Below are 20,977 nucleotides of genomic sequence, written 5' to 3' on the forward strand. Positions count from 1 at the left end.
TATATATATATTTTTAGTTGTCCAGATCATTTCTTTCTATTTTTTAATAGAGACGGGGTCTCGCTCTTACTCAGGCTGATCTCGAACTCCTGACCTTGAGCGATCCTCCCACCTCGGCCTCCCAGAGTGCAAGGACCACAGGTGTGAGCCACCACAGCCGGCCCTAGAATGTCTTTTTAAAAAGATAACTAAGACAGGATTGCTGTGTGTGCTCTTAGTTTTTAAATAAAATGTTTCCCTTTTTTATTAAAAAAAGAATAAATAGAATTTTATATATTCTTTCCCCTTTGTTGATTTTTCCTATGGACCACTGGCTTTTGATGGGAAGAAAAAAAAATCATTATTAATTTTGAAATATACTTATAGAAGCTATTTTATTTATTAAATTAAGTTCATTTATTTATTTTATTTATTAAATGTATTCTGACTTTAAGAAATGATCACTCTTATAATATACATGGAATCTTAATACTTTACTCTCCAACTACTCAGAATTAAGTTCATCTTAGTAAAAGTACAATTTACAAGAGTTTAACTTTTGTCTTTGGTGGAAATATATCTGTAGATTGAAAAGGAACTTATGAAAATGTGTGGTTGTAAAAGCTCTTGTTTTAATAAACTTAAAATATGGTGTCATGAATAGAGATTTTAAAATTTATTTTGTCTTTATTAGCAGCTATATTATTAAATTTGAGAACATACTTGAGTTATTCCAAGCATCTTTGAATATTTAGGTAAATAATTTTAATTATGACAGACTTCAGTTTCTTTTTTAAAAAACCACAACTCATTAGACAGAAACTATAATGCATTTTCTTAAAATCACATTTATTTATTCAAAACATATGTGCTTACTGCAAGCCTGTTATTCATCACAAAGCATCTTTCATAAGATTATAAATGTGTTTATGTCTCTTGTTTTTAAATGGAAAGTAAAACAACAAAAAGAATATATTTTATATATAACTTGCAGTGATAAAAGCAAGTACCTGGGATAATAAGGCCTGTGAATTTTAGCTGCTTGTGTTATTTAAATGTGTACCTGAGAATCTCTTCTGAAAGTTTTTTCTCCAAAGTATAGCATTTTATCATTTTTAAAATGCTTGTTTTCTTATTACAAAAAGTAATACTTATTCATTAAAGAAAATTTGGAAACTAGCAAAAACAAGTATCATCAGTCATCCCACATACTAAAATAACCATAATTGGTATTTTGACATGTAATTTTTCCAATCTTTTATTTTTCTATGTATAAACTTGTAATATTTAGAATAATCAAATCTTTACCTTCCCTCCAACCTGGTTAACTTTTTAAAAAATTAGTTTAAAAAATATATACATAGATTAAAAAGTCAAATGGTGTCATATGTCTTATATTACAAAAAATAGAAGTCTTCTTTTTCATCCTTCGCTGTCCAGTTCTGATTCCTGTTTTTAGAGGTAGCCATTTTGAACTTTCTTTTAACTTAGTCTTTAAGAAGTTATTTGTAAATAATGTGCTTATGTTTCTGTATTTCCTACATTCTATGTATTGTGTACATACCTTCATTCATTGATTTATTTATTGAGCTGTACATTCATTGGACCCCTTTAATTCAGAGACTTTTTCAGTTCTTGGAAATTTGAGATATTATTTCTTTGATAATTTCTTCTATTTTATTTTTTATATTACCTCTTTTTGGAATTCTTGTTCTTCAAATCTTAAACCTCCTATACTCATCATTTGTTTTTCTGTTTTCCATTGTTTTGTCTTTTGTATTTGAAGAGCTAGAGATCTCTTATTTTTCAACTCTTCTATTGAGTTTTTCATTTTAAAATTTTTTGCTGACTAATTTTCAAGACTCTCTTTAAAAACAATTCTCAAAACTTTACTATTATGTCTTATTCTTGTTTGATCTTATTTCTCTGGAGGATATTATAGTGTTTGAAGATTATTTTTGCAGTTCCTTGTATTGTCTATGCTTCTTCTAAGTTCTTCTTTTCTGGTTTTTGGTTGTGTTCTCTTTTTTCTCATGTTGGAGGCTTTTATGAAATATGTTATGGATCCTTTACTGTCCACTCATATTTAAAGATAAGACACAAAAACGGGAATTGGAAGCTCTGTGTACAAAGTTGGGATTATTTTGTTTTGGTCTGGGAAATGGACCTGGATGTGCGTCTTCCAGTCTTCTGCCTGGGAGCTCTATCTAGGCCTAGCTGCTAGCTTTCTTAGAAGAGCCAGAAGGGCATTGTGTGTCATTTGGCTCTTTTAAAAACTAACAAGCAATTGTCAATCTCTTTGTTTTCAGTTCTACCCCACTTCTACCCTCAGTGATAACCAGAGCTTCTTAGTTCTGAACCTATCCAAGTAACTACTGCAGTAAATGGCTTGTTTCTTGATGGTCTTCCATATACACACACTGGCTTAGGTTTCTTATTTCAGTGATTTCTGGCCTACGAAGTTAGTTATCAGTCAACTATTCACATTTACAGCCCCCAAAATTTAATGACATGGTTGTTCTATGATCCTGTTCTTTGATCTGTGATCCTCTTTGTCTTAATGGGGTTATGTTTCTTTAAAACTTTCTTAACTGTCATTGTGTAGGGGTTTCAGAGAGCAGCAGATGTGAGCACATGTATTCAGTCCTCCGTGTTCAGTTGGAAGTCTGTGTAATCTCTAGTCAACTTGTACTTCCTCGGCGAAGACTCTGCCACTTCTATCAAGAATAGATTACTTTCTGGCACTCCTATCAAGAACAGATTACTCAGTGTTAAAGATTCTTAGAGAATCGTATTTCTTTTTAATCAGAGTACTTTTCTCGTTTATTTTAGATTCAATAGTTTTTTGTTTTATAAAGGTATATCTTTCACAGAAGACTGTCATGGGAGCAGTGACCACACTTGTTTTTGCCTTACTTCGAATGATCATCTGTCATAATGCCAAGTACCAGGAGGGGCTCAATTAATTATTAGTTGAATGATTAAACATTTTTCATAATAATTCATATTCTTCATAAATATTTACTGCATTCATACATGCAAAATAGTTTGTATAATCATTCCCCTGCAATTGGACATTAAGATATTTCAAAATTTTAAATAAAATTCAGTGAGCTTTATCTATCTGTGTTTATTCCAATAGGATGAACTTCATATGTTTGTTTCCTAGGCTCCAAACATGTATTGCCAACTTAATAAGTTTTATACCAGTTTCCAGCTGCCACCAGCAATGTTTTATGCCCATTTGTTGTTTTTAATGGTTATCAGCATTACTTTAAAACCCTTTTCCAGTGAAAAGTTTTGCAACCATTAGTTCAACTTGGTTTTCATATTAGTTACATACATCTTAATTAGTACCAGTTTTATTTTAATAACTATATCATAATACATTATTTTACCAGATGATTAATGACTTAAGTTTAATCTTTTATTGTCCTTTTTTGTGATTACACATTACTTGAAACAAAACTTTTTGGTATTCTATGTTCTTTGGTGTTTCTTAGTATATTTTCTAGTATTTATTGGATAAAAGTCTTAGAATTTATAACTATTATTGGGTCAAAAACTTACGTTAGGATCCTGATTTAAGAGTGAGTTAACTAGATTAATTTCAATTGAATCTAAAGTAGAGTGATGGCTTTTATTAGCTATAGGTAAGGAATGATTCTTTTGCTCTTGGGATCTGGTACTTTGGATCTAAGGGTCTTTTCTACGTTTGTATGATCTTATTCTTAGGCTTTTATGAGGCTTGCATTGAGATTTGGGAGTGAGGTCAGGAATGACTGTCCTGCCCCTTGGATCTGAGCAGAGGTTGGAGTTATTCAAGGTTGGTAATGGCCACATTCTATGTGGATTTTACCAGACTTCATACGAACCTGTTTTTCTAATTGGATTTGGCAGTAAAGGTGAAATATGTATTATGAAAAATGTTAGAAGAGTCTATCAAATGAGTGGGAGCAATGCTTTATTTAAAGCACATAGGAAGTATTAGATGTCTTTAATTAAGGGTGTGTGTTTAATATACATATACTCTATATAGCATACGTATCATTTACTGAGTACTTGACACATTTAAGCACTTTTCCTGGTGACTCTATCTGTATACTTAATGTATTTAATCGGCATGACTAAAAGGTAGATATTTACCCTTATTTTACAGTTGGATGACTATGGCTTACTCTTAATAATTGTCTAAGTTTCAACTGCTAATAAGTGATGGAACTTGGTAGCTCTTGAGTTTGTGCTTTTAACCACTGTACCATACTGCCTGTCTTTTTAACGGGTCTAATGTTAATTCTAACCCAAGCTCTTTATGATTCTAGTAAGTGATTTAAATGTTTATTTTTCTGTTGAAAACAGTTGGCAGAACATGTGACATCGTTCTTTAACAATTTTCTCATCACTGATGAGAAATGGATTGGCATCATTAACTGAATATTGGGGCTTTGAAGTTCATTTTTTGTGTTTATTCATTAAGGAAAAGAGATTAGTTGTGGAGAAGAGAGAAATCTACTTTGGCAAATAGCAATGAGCAACTTTTGCAGTATCTCCCCACTCCCCTACCCCCCAGTACTTAAGGGATTTAGCAATGAGCTGAAATAAAGTCTTGTTCTGTGATTTTTTTTCATTTTCCTAGAGAATGTCCTTCCCATGCCGCAAATATACATATTAAGACATCTGTGCATTCGATTGAGTCTGTGGTTCACATCATGGAATAAAATATTTCATTTATCCAACAAATATTTGAGAACCTATTATGTGCTAAGCTCTGTTTTAGATGCTAGAAATACAGTAGAGAATAAAAGAGACAAAGTCCCTGCCCTCATGGATCTTTGTTTTAAAGAAGTATAGAGACAGTTAAAAATGTTAGATAATAGTACTATGAAGAAAAAATATAATATCATGGGGCTATAGAAAGAAAGAAGCTGCTATTTTAGGTGAGATGATCTGTGATGCCATCTCTTAAAGACCTCAATGAAGTGAGGGTTGCAAGCTTTGGTCATATCTGGGCAAATGCATTGCAAGCAGAAAAAAAGAGGAAGTAGGAAGATCCTGAAATGGGAATATGCCTGACATGTTTGTGAAATGGCAAAGAGGCCAGTATAATTAGAATGGTAGAGGACGAGGGACCAGATATTTGTTCTAGATGTAATCTGGTAATTTGTCTATACAAATGATAAGGTGTATGCAGTTCTTATATTTCTTAGCATTTTTAGTTACTCAGATATACATTTAAAGTGGCTAATATAAAATAGGGCTTTTATGCAATATTCCCTTGATAACCATAGGGGACTAGTTCCAGGACTTCTCAGGGATCCCAAAATCTGGGATGCTCAAGTCCCTTATAAAATAGTATAGTATTTGCATAGAAATTACACCCATCTTCCTATACACTTTAAATCATCTCTAGATTATTTACAATATCTAATATAATGCCTAGACATCACTTCATTTGCATGGATTCAATATTGTACTTAGTGTACAAAACAAAAACATTCAAGTTTTGCTTTTTGGAATTTTTTTTTCTGCAAATATTTTCAATCAGTGGTTGGTTGAATCCACAGATGCAGAGCGCACAGATAAAGAGGGCCAACTGTATATGTATTATACAAATTAATATTTAAAATCATGATACACTAATAAGGCAATTTTTAAGATACTGCAGGTCTTCCAGTTATTCACTGACACCTGAAAATACATATTTTTTAATTATTTTAAATCAGTATCTTAATATAAAAGAAGTACCAAGAGATAGTACATACCCATTATTTATAGATATATAAAACCATTATGAAATTAGTATACTTTATCATATTTCCACAATAGTAAATAAGCCATCATCTGGTTACCTAAAATTCAATTTTCCCAAATTTATTACTAGAAGATTTTATTTGTAAGTTTAGGTTCTTCTGAGACAACAGAAAACTCCTAAGTAACTTAAATAAGATAGAAGTTTGTTTCTCTTTCAGAAGCATTAACACTCCTAGAGGGGTATGGTGATTTCCATGGATCCAGGCTCCTTTCATCTTGTTCTTCTGTTATCCTTAACACCCAATTTCTGCCTCCTGGTCTAATATGACTTCTTCAGGTCAGCTATCACATGGGCATTCTAGCAAATAGGAAAGAGGGAAAGAAGGAAGAAGGACCCTTTAAGGATACAGTACTTCCCAGAAATTGCGCATACCACTTCTACTTTCTATACCATTGTCCAGTTCTTATATATACACAGGCACACTTAACTATAAGGAAGGCTAGGAAATGCAGCTTTTTTCTCTGGGCAGCACTGTTCCTATCTAACATTGAGGTCCCTATTATTGACAGGAACAGGTAGGTATTAGTGTACAACTATCCATCTCTACACCACAGGTCTTTTACACAATAAGGACGAATTGGTTTTATAGCAATGTGGTTTTTTTCTATCTTTCTATATTAAAGTTTGTTATCTAATATGCTATAATCATTCTGTGAATTTTTTTAATGGACGAATTTATCCTACAACCCACCATATGTACCGTTCTCTATATTGTGTTATGAATAGTAAGTCGTGATTAAAAATATGGAGCCAAACTGCTTAGGTTCAAATCCCTGCCAGTGCTACTTCCCAGTGATACAACCTTCGGCAAGTTATTTAACATTTTATGATAACAGTGTCTTCATCTTAAAATGGGAAGATAATAGTACCTAATTCATGAGACTGTTGTTGGGATTAAATAATTGGTTGTAAAGAACTTAGAAAAGTTCCTGGCACATAGTAAACACTCAAATGTTGTTAGTTACTGCTATCAATTGGCAGGTTCTTAGTGAAAGTGGTCTTAATAATATCCTAAGTAAAACTATAAAAGTTAACTTGCAAGATGTATTAAAATTTTCACGGAGGAAAAGTGTATGGGTAACTTAAAAACGAGTCTAAATTTGCTTATTTCATTTTGGAGTACTTTTTTTAGTTATATTGAAAGACTTGTCTATGTGGAGGGCTTTAATATTTTAGAACATGTATACAAATACATGTTCATTTGCAAATAGGTATCTGTCTTTTCAATTTTCTACATATAATGTGCCTTTTATGTCCATTCAGAGCGAAGATATCAAAAACCGGTTATCAGTGAATGTATCTTGTTACCTGTATCTTGGGATAAATAGTGAACGATGAATGTATGAGAGAATAATTATGTGGCAATTTAAAGTTGAGTGTCTTTCAAGGTGGAACTAGGCTTCAGGTTTACATTTCCAGGAAGTCTTGCCTAAATTATTGGGTTTGATTAAATACGCCATTATGGTTTTTTTGAATATAACATACCGTACATAACTCTTTTAGCACTTAGCAGATTTTATTGAAACTGTATATTTGTGTCTATCTCCCCTACCACATCATAAGCAGAGATTGCCTTACTCATGTTTATATCCTCTGCATGCTACACACTGTCAATGTGGAAGATTTAATTAACTTGTTATACTGAACAGCAACAGAGGTTACCACTTTTGTAGGAGTTTTTTATTTTAAATCTTAAGTCAGAAATAACAGTAATTTTTTGATGGCCTTAAATTGTTCTCTAAATTTGGCCATCTGCAGCAAGATGTTTAGAAATGGGCATATTTCCAAAATAAGCTATGACACTTCAAAGTACTGTTCTGTGTTACTGAAGTCCAGTTTAGGAAAGCTGTGCTTCCTGGCCCTTCTGTTTTGTACTTCCTGTGCATATTCACCTGTTTCTTATTCCATGCTAAGGTATCACAACAATAAACTCACTTGTATGTTTTTAGAGTATGACAACTTTATTTAAAGGTCATTTGTTAACTAATGTCATGCTGCATGAAACTTGGGAGTAAATAAGTGGATTAAAGGGACTGTGCTTGAAAGTTGCTAAAATACAAATCCATACATTTAATTTTTATCAATTTTCTAAATAGATTTTAATATAGCTTTTAAATAATCTATTAGAGATTCAGGCATTTGAAAAAAATCCTGTGTTTTTTTTTTTAATCGACTAGAAATAATGATCATCCTTGCTGTTGGATTTTGTCAGATAAGTGTTATGATGTAAAATCTCTGGATAAACCACAGTGTGTTTCATGTGTACCTTTAATCTTCTCCACGGCTATATGTAGTACTGTTGTCCCTTCTGCATTTAGTAAACAAAACTTTTGAATGAAGAATGGCTCAGAAGAAATACTATGCTACTGTGCTTATAAGCTTTAATATTTTCATTTTTTGTATTTTTATTTTTAAGTCATCTATAAACATTGAACAAGTTAAATTTTCAATAACATTTGTAACAATACAATTAAGATGCATTCATTAAATTTCTTTATCTAAATATGACTGTATAAGGCTACATTGACTTAAATGGCAAGTTGTGATGAGTTTTTTCTGCTTACTTTTTATTTTAACATTTTAGTTGTTTTTGATTTAGGAAGATAAATTCCTTTCCTTCAAGTTTTATTTTTGGCAAAAGACATCTATAGAGAAAATTACAAACAGCTTTGAAAAGATTAAAAAAAATTCACATCCCATATTAAGTTTGCAAAACTAGGATATCTACATTGTTTTTATATTTCAAAAAACAAATAAGCTTTATTCTGTTGGCATTGCTCCCAAATCACAATGTGTCCTTATGATCTAGGAACCAAGGTTAACTGTTTTTGTTTTATTTTCAACTTTCAGTGATAATTTTAGTTAATATACTCTGAGTTAAACATTAGCTTTTTAGTTCTTAATATACTGCACTGAATAATTTCTCTCTTACCCTGCATTTTTTATTTCATTTTTTTATTTTCTTTGCTTTTCAAATAGCTCCATAATCTTCAAACTCCCCTTTCCTGTCTTTTTAAAGGTCGATTGAGCTATCCACATCCAGGAACTGACAATCTGTTGATGTTAAATGGTAAGTTTTATAAAAACATTTTATGTTTCTAATTAATTTATAGAAATAAAGATGATTAAATACGTGTTTCTCTGAACCTACCCCATATGCACAAGTAATCGTTTTATAAGTATAAAAATAAAGCTACAACTATGCCTATACAGAAAGCAGAATTAGGAATCTGAGCATGTTCTGGCTGCCAAAGCAGTCGTTAAAGTGCATTTGTGATAATACGGTTTTAATTCAGCGATCAAAGACTTTGGAGGCAGTCCTAGTTTGAATATTGGCTTTCAAGTTTAAGGTATAACCTTGCGCAAGTAACTATGACCTTAGTTTAGTTTCCCCATCTATGAAATGGGAATATAGTCTTAAGGTTTATTATGAGAATTAAAGGATGTAGTGTTTGCAAAGTGCAGAAGAACTTGTTACTTAGTGTAGCACTTGTGTTTACGTTTAACTAAGGAATAGACTAATGACTCTGTAAATATGGTGATCACACCAAATTTATTCAAACTAGATAGTTTACATAGTAAAGTGCACCAGAATAAGGAAAAGAATAAATAAACTTTTATTGAAGTTTGTTTTCTTTCTGTTGGACAAACATTAACTTATTCAAAGAGTCACAGTGCTTAATGCATCCATGATTGTGGAAGTAGAGATAGAAGATTAAAATATCCTTCACAAAAGTATTTTTAAATCAGGGTGGGTGGAGGAGGGTAATAGGAAGAGGAAGGAATAGAAATCATATTTACTTTAAAAATCATAATATCTTTAGAATGGCTTGGCTCTTCTATTTCAACTAAAGCTTTGTTGAAATAAAATAGCAATGAAGTTGGGGAACAAAGCCTGAAAATAAGGTCAATGTAAAGCTAGACCATGTGAAACTAATATTAAATAAAGACTGTAGTGACAGGAAAATGGAAATAAAGTTCAGGCCACCTGGGAAATTGTCAGGGTAGATAGGATTTTGGAATGAGAGAAAAATTGATGAAATAGAGTGAGGAGTTGATTGGTTTGTTCAACATTTCACTGTATTGAGTTGTCCACCACAGGCCAGCCTAGTCTAAGGACTGGGTTACTTAAGTGAGGATCTTTCAGGATGGTTAGAGGCAGAATTGTCAAGGTAGCACTAGGCCCAGCATGAGCACTCCAGGCGGAAGCCATGTCCAGGCCAGACCTCACGGTGGTTCAGTAGGCCCCATTTGTGAACTTAGCAAACTACGATATTTACATCCACTTAGACTGGAAAGGTACTAGAAATTTCATTTAAGGACATCTTCGTTCAACTTACTTTTCTATTGTGTAATATAAAAACCATATCATTTGAGTAGTTGGTCTCAGACTCTAAATCTATGACTGAAAAATGATACTGATGAAACTGAGTTTACGGAACTGAAAATAGCTTATAATTTTTGGTATTCCCTTGGGTTGATTTATAAAATGATGATAAATTTAGGTAACAATAAATTATTTATGTGTTGATCCGACTAACTTAAATACTTTTCTTTTTGTTTTAACATTCTGTGTGATGCATAAAGATCACTCTCATTTCTATTTTAACTTCCGGAAAAGTAGAAAAACGTTTTTGTTGAAAAACTTGAATTTACATTTATTTCACATATTCTATTATAGTCCATTTGAAAGAAAGTACTCTATGAGATAATTTGTTAGATCCTTCACAGATGTTTTTAAATCGCTGAGTGGATAGTTAGCAAGGATGATCCAGAAGGATATGTATGCACGATAAAATATTTCAGTTATGTGGAAGCAAAGAAGCTTAGTAGTCATACTGTTTTTGCAACTTAACGTTTTTGGTTACACTAAAGATTATTGATTGATTTTGTCAGTTGCCAAGAGCCCTTATAAATAATATAGATGTTAGGTTGAAAAGTGTTTCATCACATTTCAGGCAAGAGTTGCATCTGTGGACAAATAAAAAATTATTATGTGAGCACTCTCAGCGGTCTGCCATTTGGAGCTACAATTCATACTCAGTACAGGAAGCCAACTGGAAATTCTGAACTTTTTCTGGCAAGGGACTAGGGGAGAAAAAAAGATAATGAAACTAGGTCATGAAAATGTGTTTTGGCTGGGAAAAGAGATACTTTGATCCAAGGGGTGAAAATTTCTTTTACTCATTTGGGATCATTGATTAAAAGGCAAAGCAAAAATTATATAATTGGGTATATTTGTGGGATAAGGAAATATTAAGAATTTAAATAATCATAGTAAACTTCAAGGTTATTGAAGAGAGAACTAGGCAAAGAAGGGCACTAAAACGTAAGGGAAAATTTTTCTTCAGCTATTTTTTAACTACATGTAATTCAACTATATTCTAAGCATGTTGTCTCCCTAGGAAATGTGGAATTAAGGGATGTTAGTATAAGGCTCTGCCTATACTAAGTATTTATTAAGTATTATTGACTGATTAAAGAAATTGCGTTATAGTACATAGACTGCCTTTGTGAATTATTGAAGTTTTTTTTAAGTATATCACAGATTTAACTCACTATTAGGCAATTGGTTAAGTAAGCTGCATTACTTAACAAATGAGCATAGCTAATACTGTTGGCTTTAAAAACCAATATTTACTAATAAATTTTGCATCAGTCTATTTCTATAGTGGTTTAGCAGTAGTTCATAGTGGTTGGTACCACAGACTGTAGCCAGATTATCTGGGTGTTTTAAACCCAGTTTGCTTTTTCTATCTGTGTAACTTTGTACAGTTTATCTAACTTCACTTTGACTCAGTTTCTCCATGTCTAAAACAGGGATAGCATACTGCCTGCCTAGGGGGGACTGTTGTAAGGGAGGAGTGAGTGAATTCATGCCTGTATTTAGAACTATTTCTCAAAGTAAACATTAGTTGTCTAGTGGGTGATGGTGAAAAGTGACAAAAATGACTTTGAAAAGAGTAAAAATCATGTCCTGTGATAGATGGAGTTAGATGTGTTCTCTTTGGAGAATATAAAATTAAGAGAAGACTTAACTGGTACTTTCAACTATTTGAAAGATACTATATGTAGTTACCAGAGAAAGTTCATTTTATGTTACTGCACAAAGCCAAACTAGAACCATTTGGTAGAAGCTATATTGAGACAAATTTGGGTCAAAAGGTAGAATAACTCTCTTGAGACAGTATTTTCTGAAGTGTGGTGCCCTGGGATACCCAAAATGACTTTTGATATACACAGATACACATTAAAATAAATGCATAACTATTACAATTAAAGAACATTCCTTAAAAATACGGAACTGACAGAAATCTGTGATGTTACAATGATGTTAGTTTTGAGTCCCTTTGATAACAAGTAATGTATAAATAATAATACAGTTGTTAGGCAGATATGGCAAACATTGTAAAGTTTTTATGATTCTACCTTAATAGTTAATTAGCAATTATGGTTAAACCTTTAAATACTCCTTATAACTACGGGATGAACAGGGAATGGGATAAAAGTCAGGAAGTTGGTCAAATGCGTAAAACTATGAAGTACCTCTAGCAAATCCTTAACTCTGAGTCTCTGTTAACTCAGATATATAAAAAAGGCAGTATAATACCACATCTCATGAAGTTGCTATATAGGTAAAAACATTTTTAAAACAATTTAAAAGTGCCATATAAATATAGCTACAATCAGTGTCCTACTCCTGAATAGACTGTGTTCCTCAAATTAAGTTAAATTGACAGTTGGAGACAGCCACTCTTGAATAGTTAAAATATTGTAGAAGAGTCCATACTTAGCATCCAGAAGCACTTTAGGGAGGTCACATTATATAGGGATGTGTAGATTGTCTGAAAACCAAAGACTAAGTAAGTATTGTCTGAAGTTAGAATGACAACTTGAATGTTTGTATTTCTAAGTGTATAAATCTTACACTTTTTATTAGTAGTAGTAAAAAAAAAACAAACCAAAAAATCCCTGTTTCCCATTGTAGTAAGGAAAAAGTAGAGAGTAATACATCATTCAAGTGTTTATATTTGGATTGCACTGTACTCTCCCAAGGAAAACAGCTTACATTTTCATTAGTACAAATGGTTTTTCAAAAGGGAAACAAATAGAACAGAAATAAGTACGTGGGGAGCAGCTAGGGGGATCAGGAATGGTATTAGCAAGCTAGATTGAAATTTAAATTTGCTGTGACTACCCACATACACAGCTATGTGTGTGAACAAGAGCTTACTGTACTTTTTAGGAAGAAAAAAGTTATGTGTATTTTTTAATTAAGAAAATTTACTCAGTAACAAAATTTCATTTCTGAAGGCAAATCCTCTAAATTCACTATATGAAATATGAAGATGGGAAACTTGCTAGCCATCAGTTTTTTTGTATGCTGGCAGAAAAAGTAGAGTAGATAACAGATTTCTTTTGAGTCTTGAAAAGGATTATGATTTGGATTACATATTTCTCTCCTTAGTTTTGACTTTTTCAAGTTGAAGAAATAAAAATTTCTTTAGTTTCCTCACCAAGAGAACTTTAGCTTGCGTTTATTTCCAGCTGATTTGGTAGGTTTGCCTTTCCCTCCCTCTGGCTGCAGTAATCCAGCTACCGCAGTTGTAGCTGTAAGCCAATACACAGAGCACAAAGCCCCTAATCAGAAGGTGAGGATCATCCTGTTTCCCTTTGGTAGCTGTGGGTCCCAGTTTAAGATTATTTGGAAGCTAGGACCAAATTGTAAAGTCATTTGTATAGGAGGGATCTTCAGGCTTTTTCCAGAGCCTTCTTATTATCTTAAAATAAACAAACACATAGATCAATAATATATTTTTGACATATATGTACATATATACATAGGTATGCATATGTATGTTAAGTAGCCTGTTCCTCATTTTGTATAAATGTTTTTGTAATGCTTTATAAAATAGATTTACTTGAAATTTAATGTTATAAATACAATTTTTATACAACAGATTTTCCCCATCTTTTTTTTCTAAATCATATTCTAAGTAAGTTTGGAGGGGTATATTGTTTAAAGAAGTCTTTTTTAAAATGTAATAGTCAGGTAATGATATTTTTTTCTTCTTTCTTTCTGATAATTCTGATCCGGAGTTATAGTAGAACATACTCCAGAAATTCACATAGGAACATTGGTAGGAAAGTGAGTACACAAACCATTGTTTTGTGTAATGGTAGCAGATTGGTTATTTCCATGACGGGGAATAGGAAATGTTTCACATGGTTTAGCTTCATCTGCAGTCAGTTCTATTTTTGGTAATGTAGAGACTTGGAATCTGAAAGTTGTCCAAAAAATAAGTGGAATAACTCTTTACAGGATTCTGAAATTCCTCAGGTATGAGATAGTTGGAGAACTTTTCTAAATAATTATGTTCAAGCCTAGGAATGAGATGAAACTTAAGATGCAATGAAATTTATACATATTTTCTCCATTTTAGTATTGTAGCCTCAGCTAAGAACATAACAGCTAAGAACATAAACTGGTTATGATGTCATTGATTTTCTCAATAAGTCAAGAGTTATGTGCCACATTATGACTTCATCATAATTCATCATTTGACTTTAAACTTGATGAAATAGTTTTTTGCTTGATAAATCTTTGACCCTCTACACTCATGAATGAAATTCCCCAAAACAAACTTATACTGAATTAATATCATTACGCTATTCATAGGGATAAGTAGGAAGCCCAATTCCTGATTCATGCTGTGAAGTGTTTTGGGGCCTATTGACCATTTCTAGGATTAATATAACCATTAAGACTTCAGAGAATTTACTCTTCTATAGCCTATTCTTGATAGTTCTGTTAAAATTTCTTTTATCAGTCTTATTTTTCACAGTTGATCTCCCATCACTTTGAAATTTTTTTTAAGGCCTTTATAAGTCTTAGAAGACCTAGACAACATAATTCTAAATGCTACTTCTACCCTCACCCTAAACTAATATATAGGTCAGGTAAGCTATGAAATAAATCTGCCAGGCTTTGAGGTAATTGGAGCTCAAGGACAGGTTAAGTGTATGGTAGATTATATAGCTAAATAAAGATGCTAGAATGGCAGAAATGCAAATGAAGTTAGTTTTATATAAAAGGCTGTGATAAACCTGTATGTATTCACTTATTTCTTAGAGGTATAAATGACTAACAGTTGACAAGTTAGTTTTTCCCACTTTTTATTATAGAGGAACTAATATTATATTCTCACCTTGTAGGCACACTTCATTGTATTATAAACCTTAGTATAAAATTAAAAATATATTTTGTAAAACTTTTATAAGAGAATATATTTAATAATGTGATCTTTAAATTTTATGCTCTTGGGAAGACTACATTTCTGACAATTTTTAATAAATATTCTGATTTGAGATTTATTATATATTGAGTTTTTCCCAAGCTTAAAAAAATCTATGAACGTGAAATAAGATCTTAATTTTAATAGTCATTTTTATTTGTTTGTTTGTTTGTTTACCACCTGGACTTCATCTATTAATTCCAGGGTAAAATTACTTATCGTGTAGTCAGATTTGTGAGAAAGTGTAATTTAAAAACAATTTGTGGGTTTTATCAAACTGGTAGTTTATGAAAAAAAATACAGTTTTATTTTTTTCCATAGGAATTATGCAAACATCAAGTAACATAGATTGAAATATGCCTTTCTGCTTTATACTTTTATAGTATTTAATATATGTATTATTATCCTATGATGATCTTAATAGTAATTTGTATCTGAATCCCTTGTATTTTAAAGGCAGACACATAAACACTTAGTGGATAGCTGGTATAAAATGTTTCAAAAAGATAAAAAGCATTATTATCTATAGTATATTGTTAATCATTTCTGTAACTAAGCAAATTTGAACATGGATTGATTGCTTACATTCTATCGAAGCTGTACAGGCTTTGGAGTATCAGTTGAATAGCGGTGTATCTTCTTAGTCATCTGTGTCTTCCAGCACTACTTCTGTGCAGGGATTGGTATAATGCAGATTGGATCTAAATAGCTATTTATTGGATTATATATGCCATATCACTCTTTATAATAAGTAGAAAAATAATTTAATTCAAGATGTTTCCATTCATTATGAAAATTATTTGGGATGCTATTTAACTGTAACGTGTCATATATTTCTATCATGATCAGATGAAACCAGTATTTGTGAATTTTAACACAAATGACAATAAATTGTATATTTCCTGTTAATTTCACAGTTTCATATGGTTCATATGGTTGAGATAACACACACACACATATACATGCTTTGTAAATGGTAAAACATCATGCAAATGTTATATGGTGACATTGTCATAGCTCTTAAAGTAGCGCTAATTTCCAGATGCCCACATAGCTTTCCATTTCACAAATATTTGTACACGTGGGCTTATTTTTAGTTCTGACATTTTACGATTTGTCCTTTGTTTACATGCAGCAAGGAGTTATGGGCGAAGACGAGGTAATTCATTTCTGTTTGCTATGGTATAACTGTTTTTAATTGGGTTTTACTGATCAATGCTATAATTAATTATTCCAGATTTTTCACACAATGTCTGAAAACTCACAAAAGAATTATATTTTGATTTGAGCACTTACTTGTCAAAGTTTTGAATTCTAAATCTCTTAACTTTTAAAGCATATTTTCATACTAATAATTATTATTTAACAAATTTTCCTCTCTTAAACTGTTCAGATTTTAACTGTTTTTTAAAAGTTATTTCTATATCTTTTAAAATAAAGCTGCTATTTTTGGTTTGTCTGATTAAGAAATATGTTTAATATTAGCGAAGGTCACATATAATATGATTTTCCTACTCTATAACTGATTCTTATCTATGGTAATATACAACTCTAGATTATTAGTTTTATGTTTGACCCAGTTGAAAATAGCGCATATATCAATTAGATAATTGTTAACACTGAATTATAGGAACCATGTTGTTAATATGTCTATCTTCTAAGAATATAATCCCCTCTCGCTTTCTCTTTCTCAAACACACACACACATACATACGTATATAAATACATACGTACATACATACATAAATCCCTTTCCCTTTTCCTCTCCCTCTCCGCAGCAGTATTTCCCTTAGTGTTCTTGTGTGATGTTCTAAGGAAAAAGCTAGGATTATGTGATATAGAGCTGTTATTGAACTCCCTAGGAAAGCAGCTGACATTTTCTGTGGCTAAAACTTTTCCTCTTCCTTTTCTATGTGCAGAAAGTAGATGGGATGAGAGGAAGCAAAAGTAACCTTACATTGCTTAGATTATCCTTTAAGTGAGCAATAATTGTATTTATGTAGTTCTGCTTTTTGTAAGTGCTACATTGAATAAAAAGGGCTTTCCCTGACCTCTAAAAATCTTCCTTAACCCATAGAGGGTAGACAATAATAATAGTATGCCCTTTGATAAATTTTATGTATGTGTGCCAGTGCTTCAGTTTCTTTTCATATAGTCATGAGTGTATGTACTTTGAAAACAAACAAGCAAAACCATTTGCCACCACTGACAACCAAAACTGGTATTTTATTAATATATCCTTAAGTGGTATTTTCAATTTTATATTTCAGATCGTCTGAATTTAACTTCATTTTCTGGTTTCTTCAAAATGCTTGACCAAATCTTTTGGTTCTTCAGTTTTCTAACTAAAAATAAGAGGAGATAGAAGATCAAGACTTAAAAAACTGAAGCCGAATGACTTTCTAAAGACTGTTACTAGCAAACTGAGAAGAGGGGAGGGAAGTTGAGAATTTTAGTACCTATTTTCAGATTTATGGACTAGCTTATTTCACTATGCTATTTTAATAATTGGAGCTTTAGTTCTCTTGAAAACAATCCATTTACCAATCTGTGATTTTTAGGTATTTTTTAAACTGTAGAACAATTCAGGATTCTTTTCTTGTTACATACTTTCCATCTTTTAACTTTAATGACTTACGTTTAATTTGCCATACTCCAGTGTAAATATCATGATCTAGGAAGTTCTTAGGAACCAACGTACAAGGAAGTTACGTTATCATTTATCTTCATCTCAGTTCAATAATTGTAGATTATGATTATGATATTAAGAAGCTGGGCGCAGTGGCTCATGGTTGTAATCTTAGGACTCTGGGAGGCTGAGGTGGGAGAATCCCTTGAGCCAGGAGTTTGAGGTTGCAGTGAGCAACAGTGATGCCATTGCTCTCTAGCCAGGGTGACAAACACTCTGTCTCTAAAAAAAAAAAAAAATAGATTAAAAATTCTTTCCCTGCTTTTAGATAGTAACTTGCTACCATTCTATATATCTTTATCCCCTGGAAACCATAAAGATTTCTTCCACTTCAGAACTGCCTCCCAGCATTGGAAAAGGAAGACTATGGTTTTAAGGCTTCTGGTATTAGCCTCCATTAAGACAGAACTGACAGTTGTCACACTTACTCGGCTTAGTGTAAGCGGGGTGTGAACACCTAAACTTTACCCTCAGATTATATGGTATCATTAATAGTAATTTTTTAGTTGGTCTTCTTTGAATAGCAGGAATCTGCTTTTAAAATTTTGATCAGATGAAAGATATACCCATTATAAATAGCTACTGAGAGATTCTATTTGAATTTGAAAGTACTTTGACACTGTAAGTAATAATTTTTTTTTAAAACCTGCATACCAAGGGAACAACTCAGAAATGTTTAGAAATAGTCACCTGGCTCTTCTTTCCTATTTTTTACTCATTTTTCTCCATTCTATACTAGATAAAATACCAATCTCAGACAGATAACCTTTTAACCACCAAGGACCCCCTTTTATGGGTTTTGAGTTTTTAAATTTGCTCCATCAAAGAAACTGCATTTATTCATTTATTTAGTCATTATTCTTTTTTAAAAAAAATGAATTGCATGACATACCAGTATCTTCTGTTCATGTGGGATGTGTCACACTGAGTTGATATAATTTTTGTCAAAAACAACTCACAGGCATATTTACCCCAGTGCAAAGATGGGTGGATAGTGTTATTTCACAAGGCATTCTGACTTTGTAATCCAGTTTAGTAAGGACTGTTTTTTCTTCTTACTTGTAGCCTTAGATTCACCTTTCAGCCCAGGCACAGAGTAGCTGTTTTCATATAAAAGGTTTCCCACTTAACTACAGTGAAACCAAATTACTACCAAAATTACTTTCTATATTTGAATTTCTTAATAATGTTAATAATAATTTTAAATCAAGCTGGCTCTAGATATTTATGAAATATACCTTGGGAATAATCAACGTGTAATTGTACTGGTAGTAACTAAGAAAAAACAAAGATGTCTTTCCCTGCTTTTCAGTTGGGACCAGTGTATCTCCATCCCCCTGGGAACCATATAGAGTTCTTCTACTTCAGAGCTGCCTGGCGGCAGCATTAGGAAGAAAGAAAGTTCGCATGGGATCTGCCTCTAACATATGGCGAACTACCTGTCTTTTGTATTTATTGTTTGTTCATTGTTTTTTCCCTTTCACTCTGAGAGCGAACATACTGGTCTGGGGTTAGAGTAGGGTGGGGGTTGGGAAGGGAGATGTGAAGTGTAACTTCAGCTCTATCCTTTCAAATTATTTCTATAGCACAATATGTCCTTTAAATAAAGGATTAAAGGGCTACTGTGCTCCATTTATAGTATATAAAAATATAGAGAATATTTCAAGTAATAGAAATAAAAAAAAAAAACTCTCTTTAGTTAAAGGGTACTAAGCCTTAGGAAGCAGTCTTTTCTACCTAGTAAACCCAAAGCTTGAGCCAGTAGATTTCATATGGAATGGGAAGATAAGAGAAATAATTTTAAAGAGAGGCATATTATGAAAGTTTTAATTAGTGAGGTTTGATTTTTTTTTTCGTAGTATATAGCCATTCAGATTTATATGCTATAATAAGTAAGGAATTATTAATAATACAGTATACCATGTACTGCTTTAAAGTTGACATAGGATTTTCAATCTTGTGAAGTAGCCAGAGTAAGTGTATACCCCTTAATGTCACCACTACCAAAGCCTTTTATGATTAAATCAAGGCTGAAATCCTTATCTTTGATAAATAATTTTGGTAACTTCAGAGAATGAGCAGGATCTCTGAAGTGTGAAAAAAAGCCAAGATACTACTCCAATACAGGGATCAGCAAACTGGCCCACAGGCAAAGCCTCCTGTTTTTGTAAACAGTATGTTGGAACACAATTATTTACCCACTCATTTCATTTGCTTTATGTCTACCTGCTTTGGAGCACACAGTGATGGCAGAGTTGAGTAGTTGCAACAAAGAATATATGGCCTGCACAGCCTAAAATATTTACTATCTGTACCTTTAAAAAAAAAATTCACTAACGCCCTGAACCTTAAAGGGACTGATTGTACCTGTTCTACACCTATACCCAGCCATGTCGATTTTTATAGGAAATAGTTTTAGTTACTCAATTTTAAGGCAAACATATCTACAAATTAAGTTAAATTTACAAAGCCATATAGAGTACTAGGTTATAATTGTTTTTTTAAAGTTAAATGTCTCATTGATCCTTTATGAGCAAGGGACAAACCTATTATTGGGGCAAAATATTTTTAAGTTATTGATGCACTTTATGATGCCTTTCTCAGTTCTTTGGAGAAGCATACCTGATCAGCGAGTCTATCTGTAAACAGGTGCTGCTCATGAGAGATCAGTCCCAAACCTACTTCTGATGTTTTGGTAGTTTTTTTTTAATACTTGCAAATTAAATAAAATTATGCCATCATAGTGGTGGGTTATCTACCTATGAGAGTGACTGCTAGCATCTTAGAAGATAGGAAGACTGTTCATATTAATCCTTAATTTATATAGTTTGTGTTTGGGTTTTTTATTTTTAGAACAATATTTAATAAATAAAATTACAAGATGGTATATTGAGAAAAAAGAACCATGCTTAGATTCAAGCTGTAAATTGAATAATTTTGTGTATTGTCTTTTCCTCTCCTGCCTCTTCCTGTTGATATATTAGGAAATGTCTTTATTCTGGGCTTCCAGAATAAGGCTAACATCTGAAAAATCAAGGATTATTATTAATGTTTGGGTACATTAACATAGCCTCCAGTGTCAGAGTTAGTAATTAACTTCTCTAACATGCATTCACGTGTGTAACATTATCCATTTACATGAATCTTTTACCATTTTTCTCAGCAAATTTTTGTGATTTTCAATATAGAAATCTTGCATAT

The 20,977-nt window shown here is 32.2% G+C and overlaps 1 protein-coding gene across 1 annotated transcript in view; it reads left to right on the plus strand.

Moving 5' to 3' along the window:
- CPEB2 (cytoplasmic polyadenylation element binding protein 2) overlaps positions 1 to 20,977 on the plus strand; it is a 62,117-nt gene that overhangs the window by 22,457 nt on the left and 18,683 nt on the right. The window contains exons 4-5 of the mRNA XM_012638397.1: positions 8,771 to 8,861; positions 16,223 to 16,246. Coding sequence (XP_012493851.1) covers positions 8,771 to 8,861; positions 16,223 to 16,246 — 115 coding nt within the window. The remainder of the gene's footprint in view (positions 1 to 8,770; positions 8,862 to 16,222; positions 16,247 to 20,977) is intronic.

The sequence above is a fragment of the Propithecus coquereli genome, unplaced genomic scaffold (genome assembly GCF_000956105.1).
Source record: "Propithecus coquereli isolate 6110/MARCELLA unplaced genomic scaffold, Pcoq_1.0 Scaffold13, whole genome shotgun sequence".
In the NCBI taxonomy this organism is placed as follows: Eukaryota; Metazoa; Chordata; class Mammalia; order Primates; family Indriidae; genus Propithecus; species Propithecus coquereli.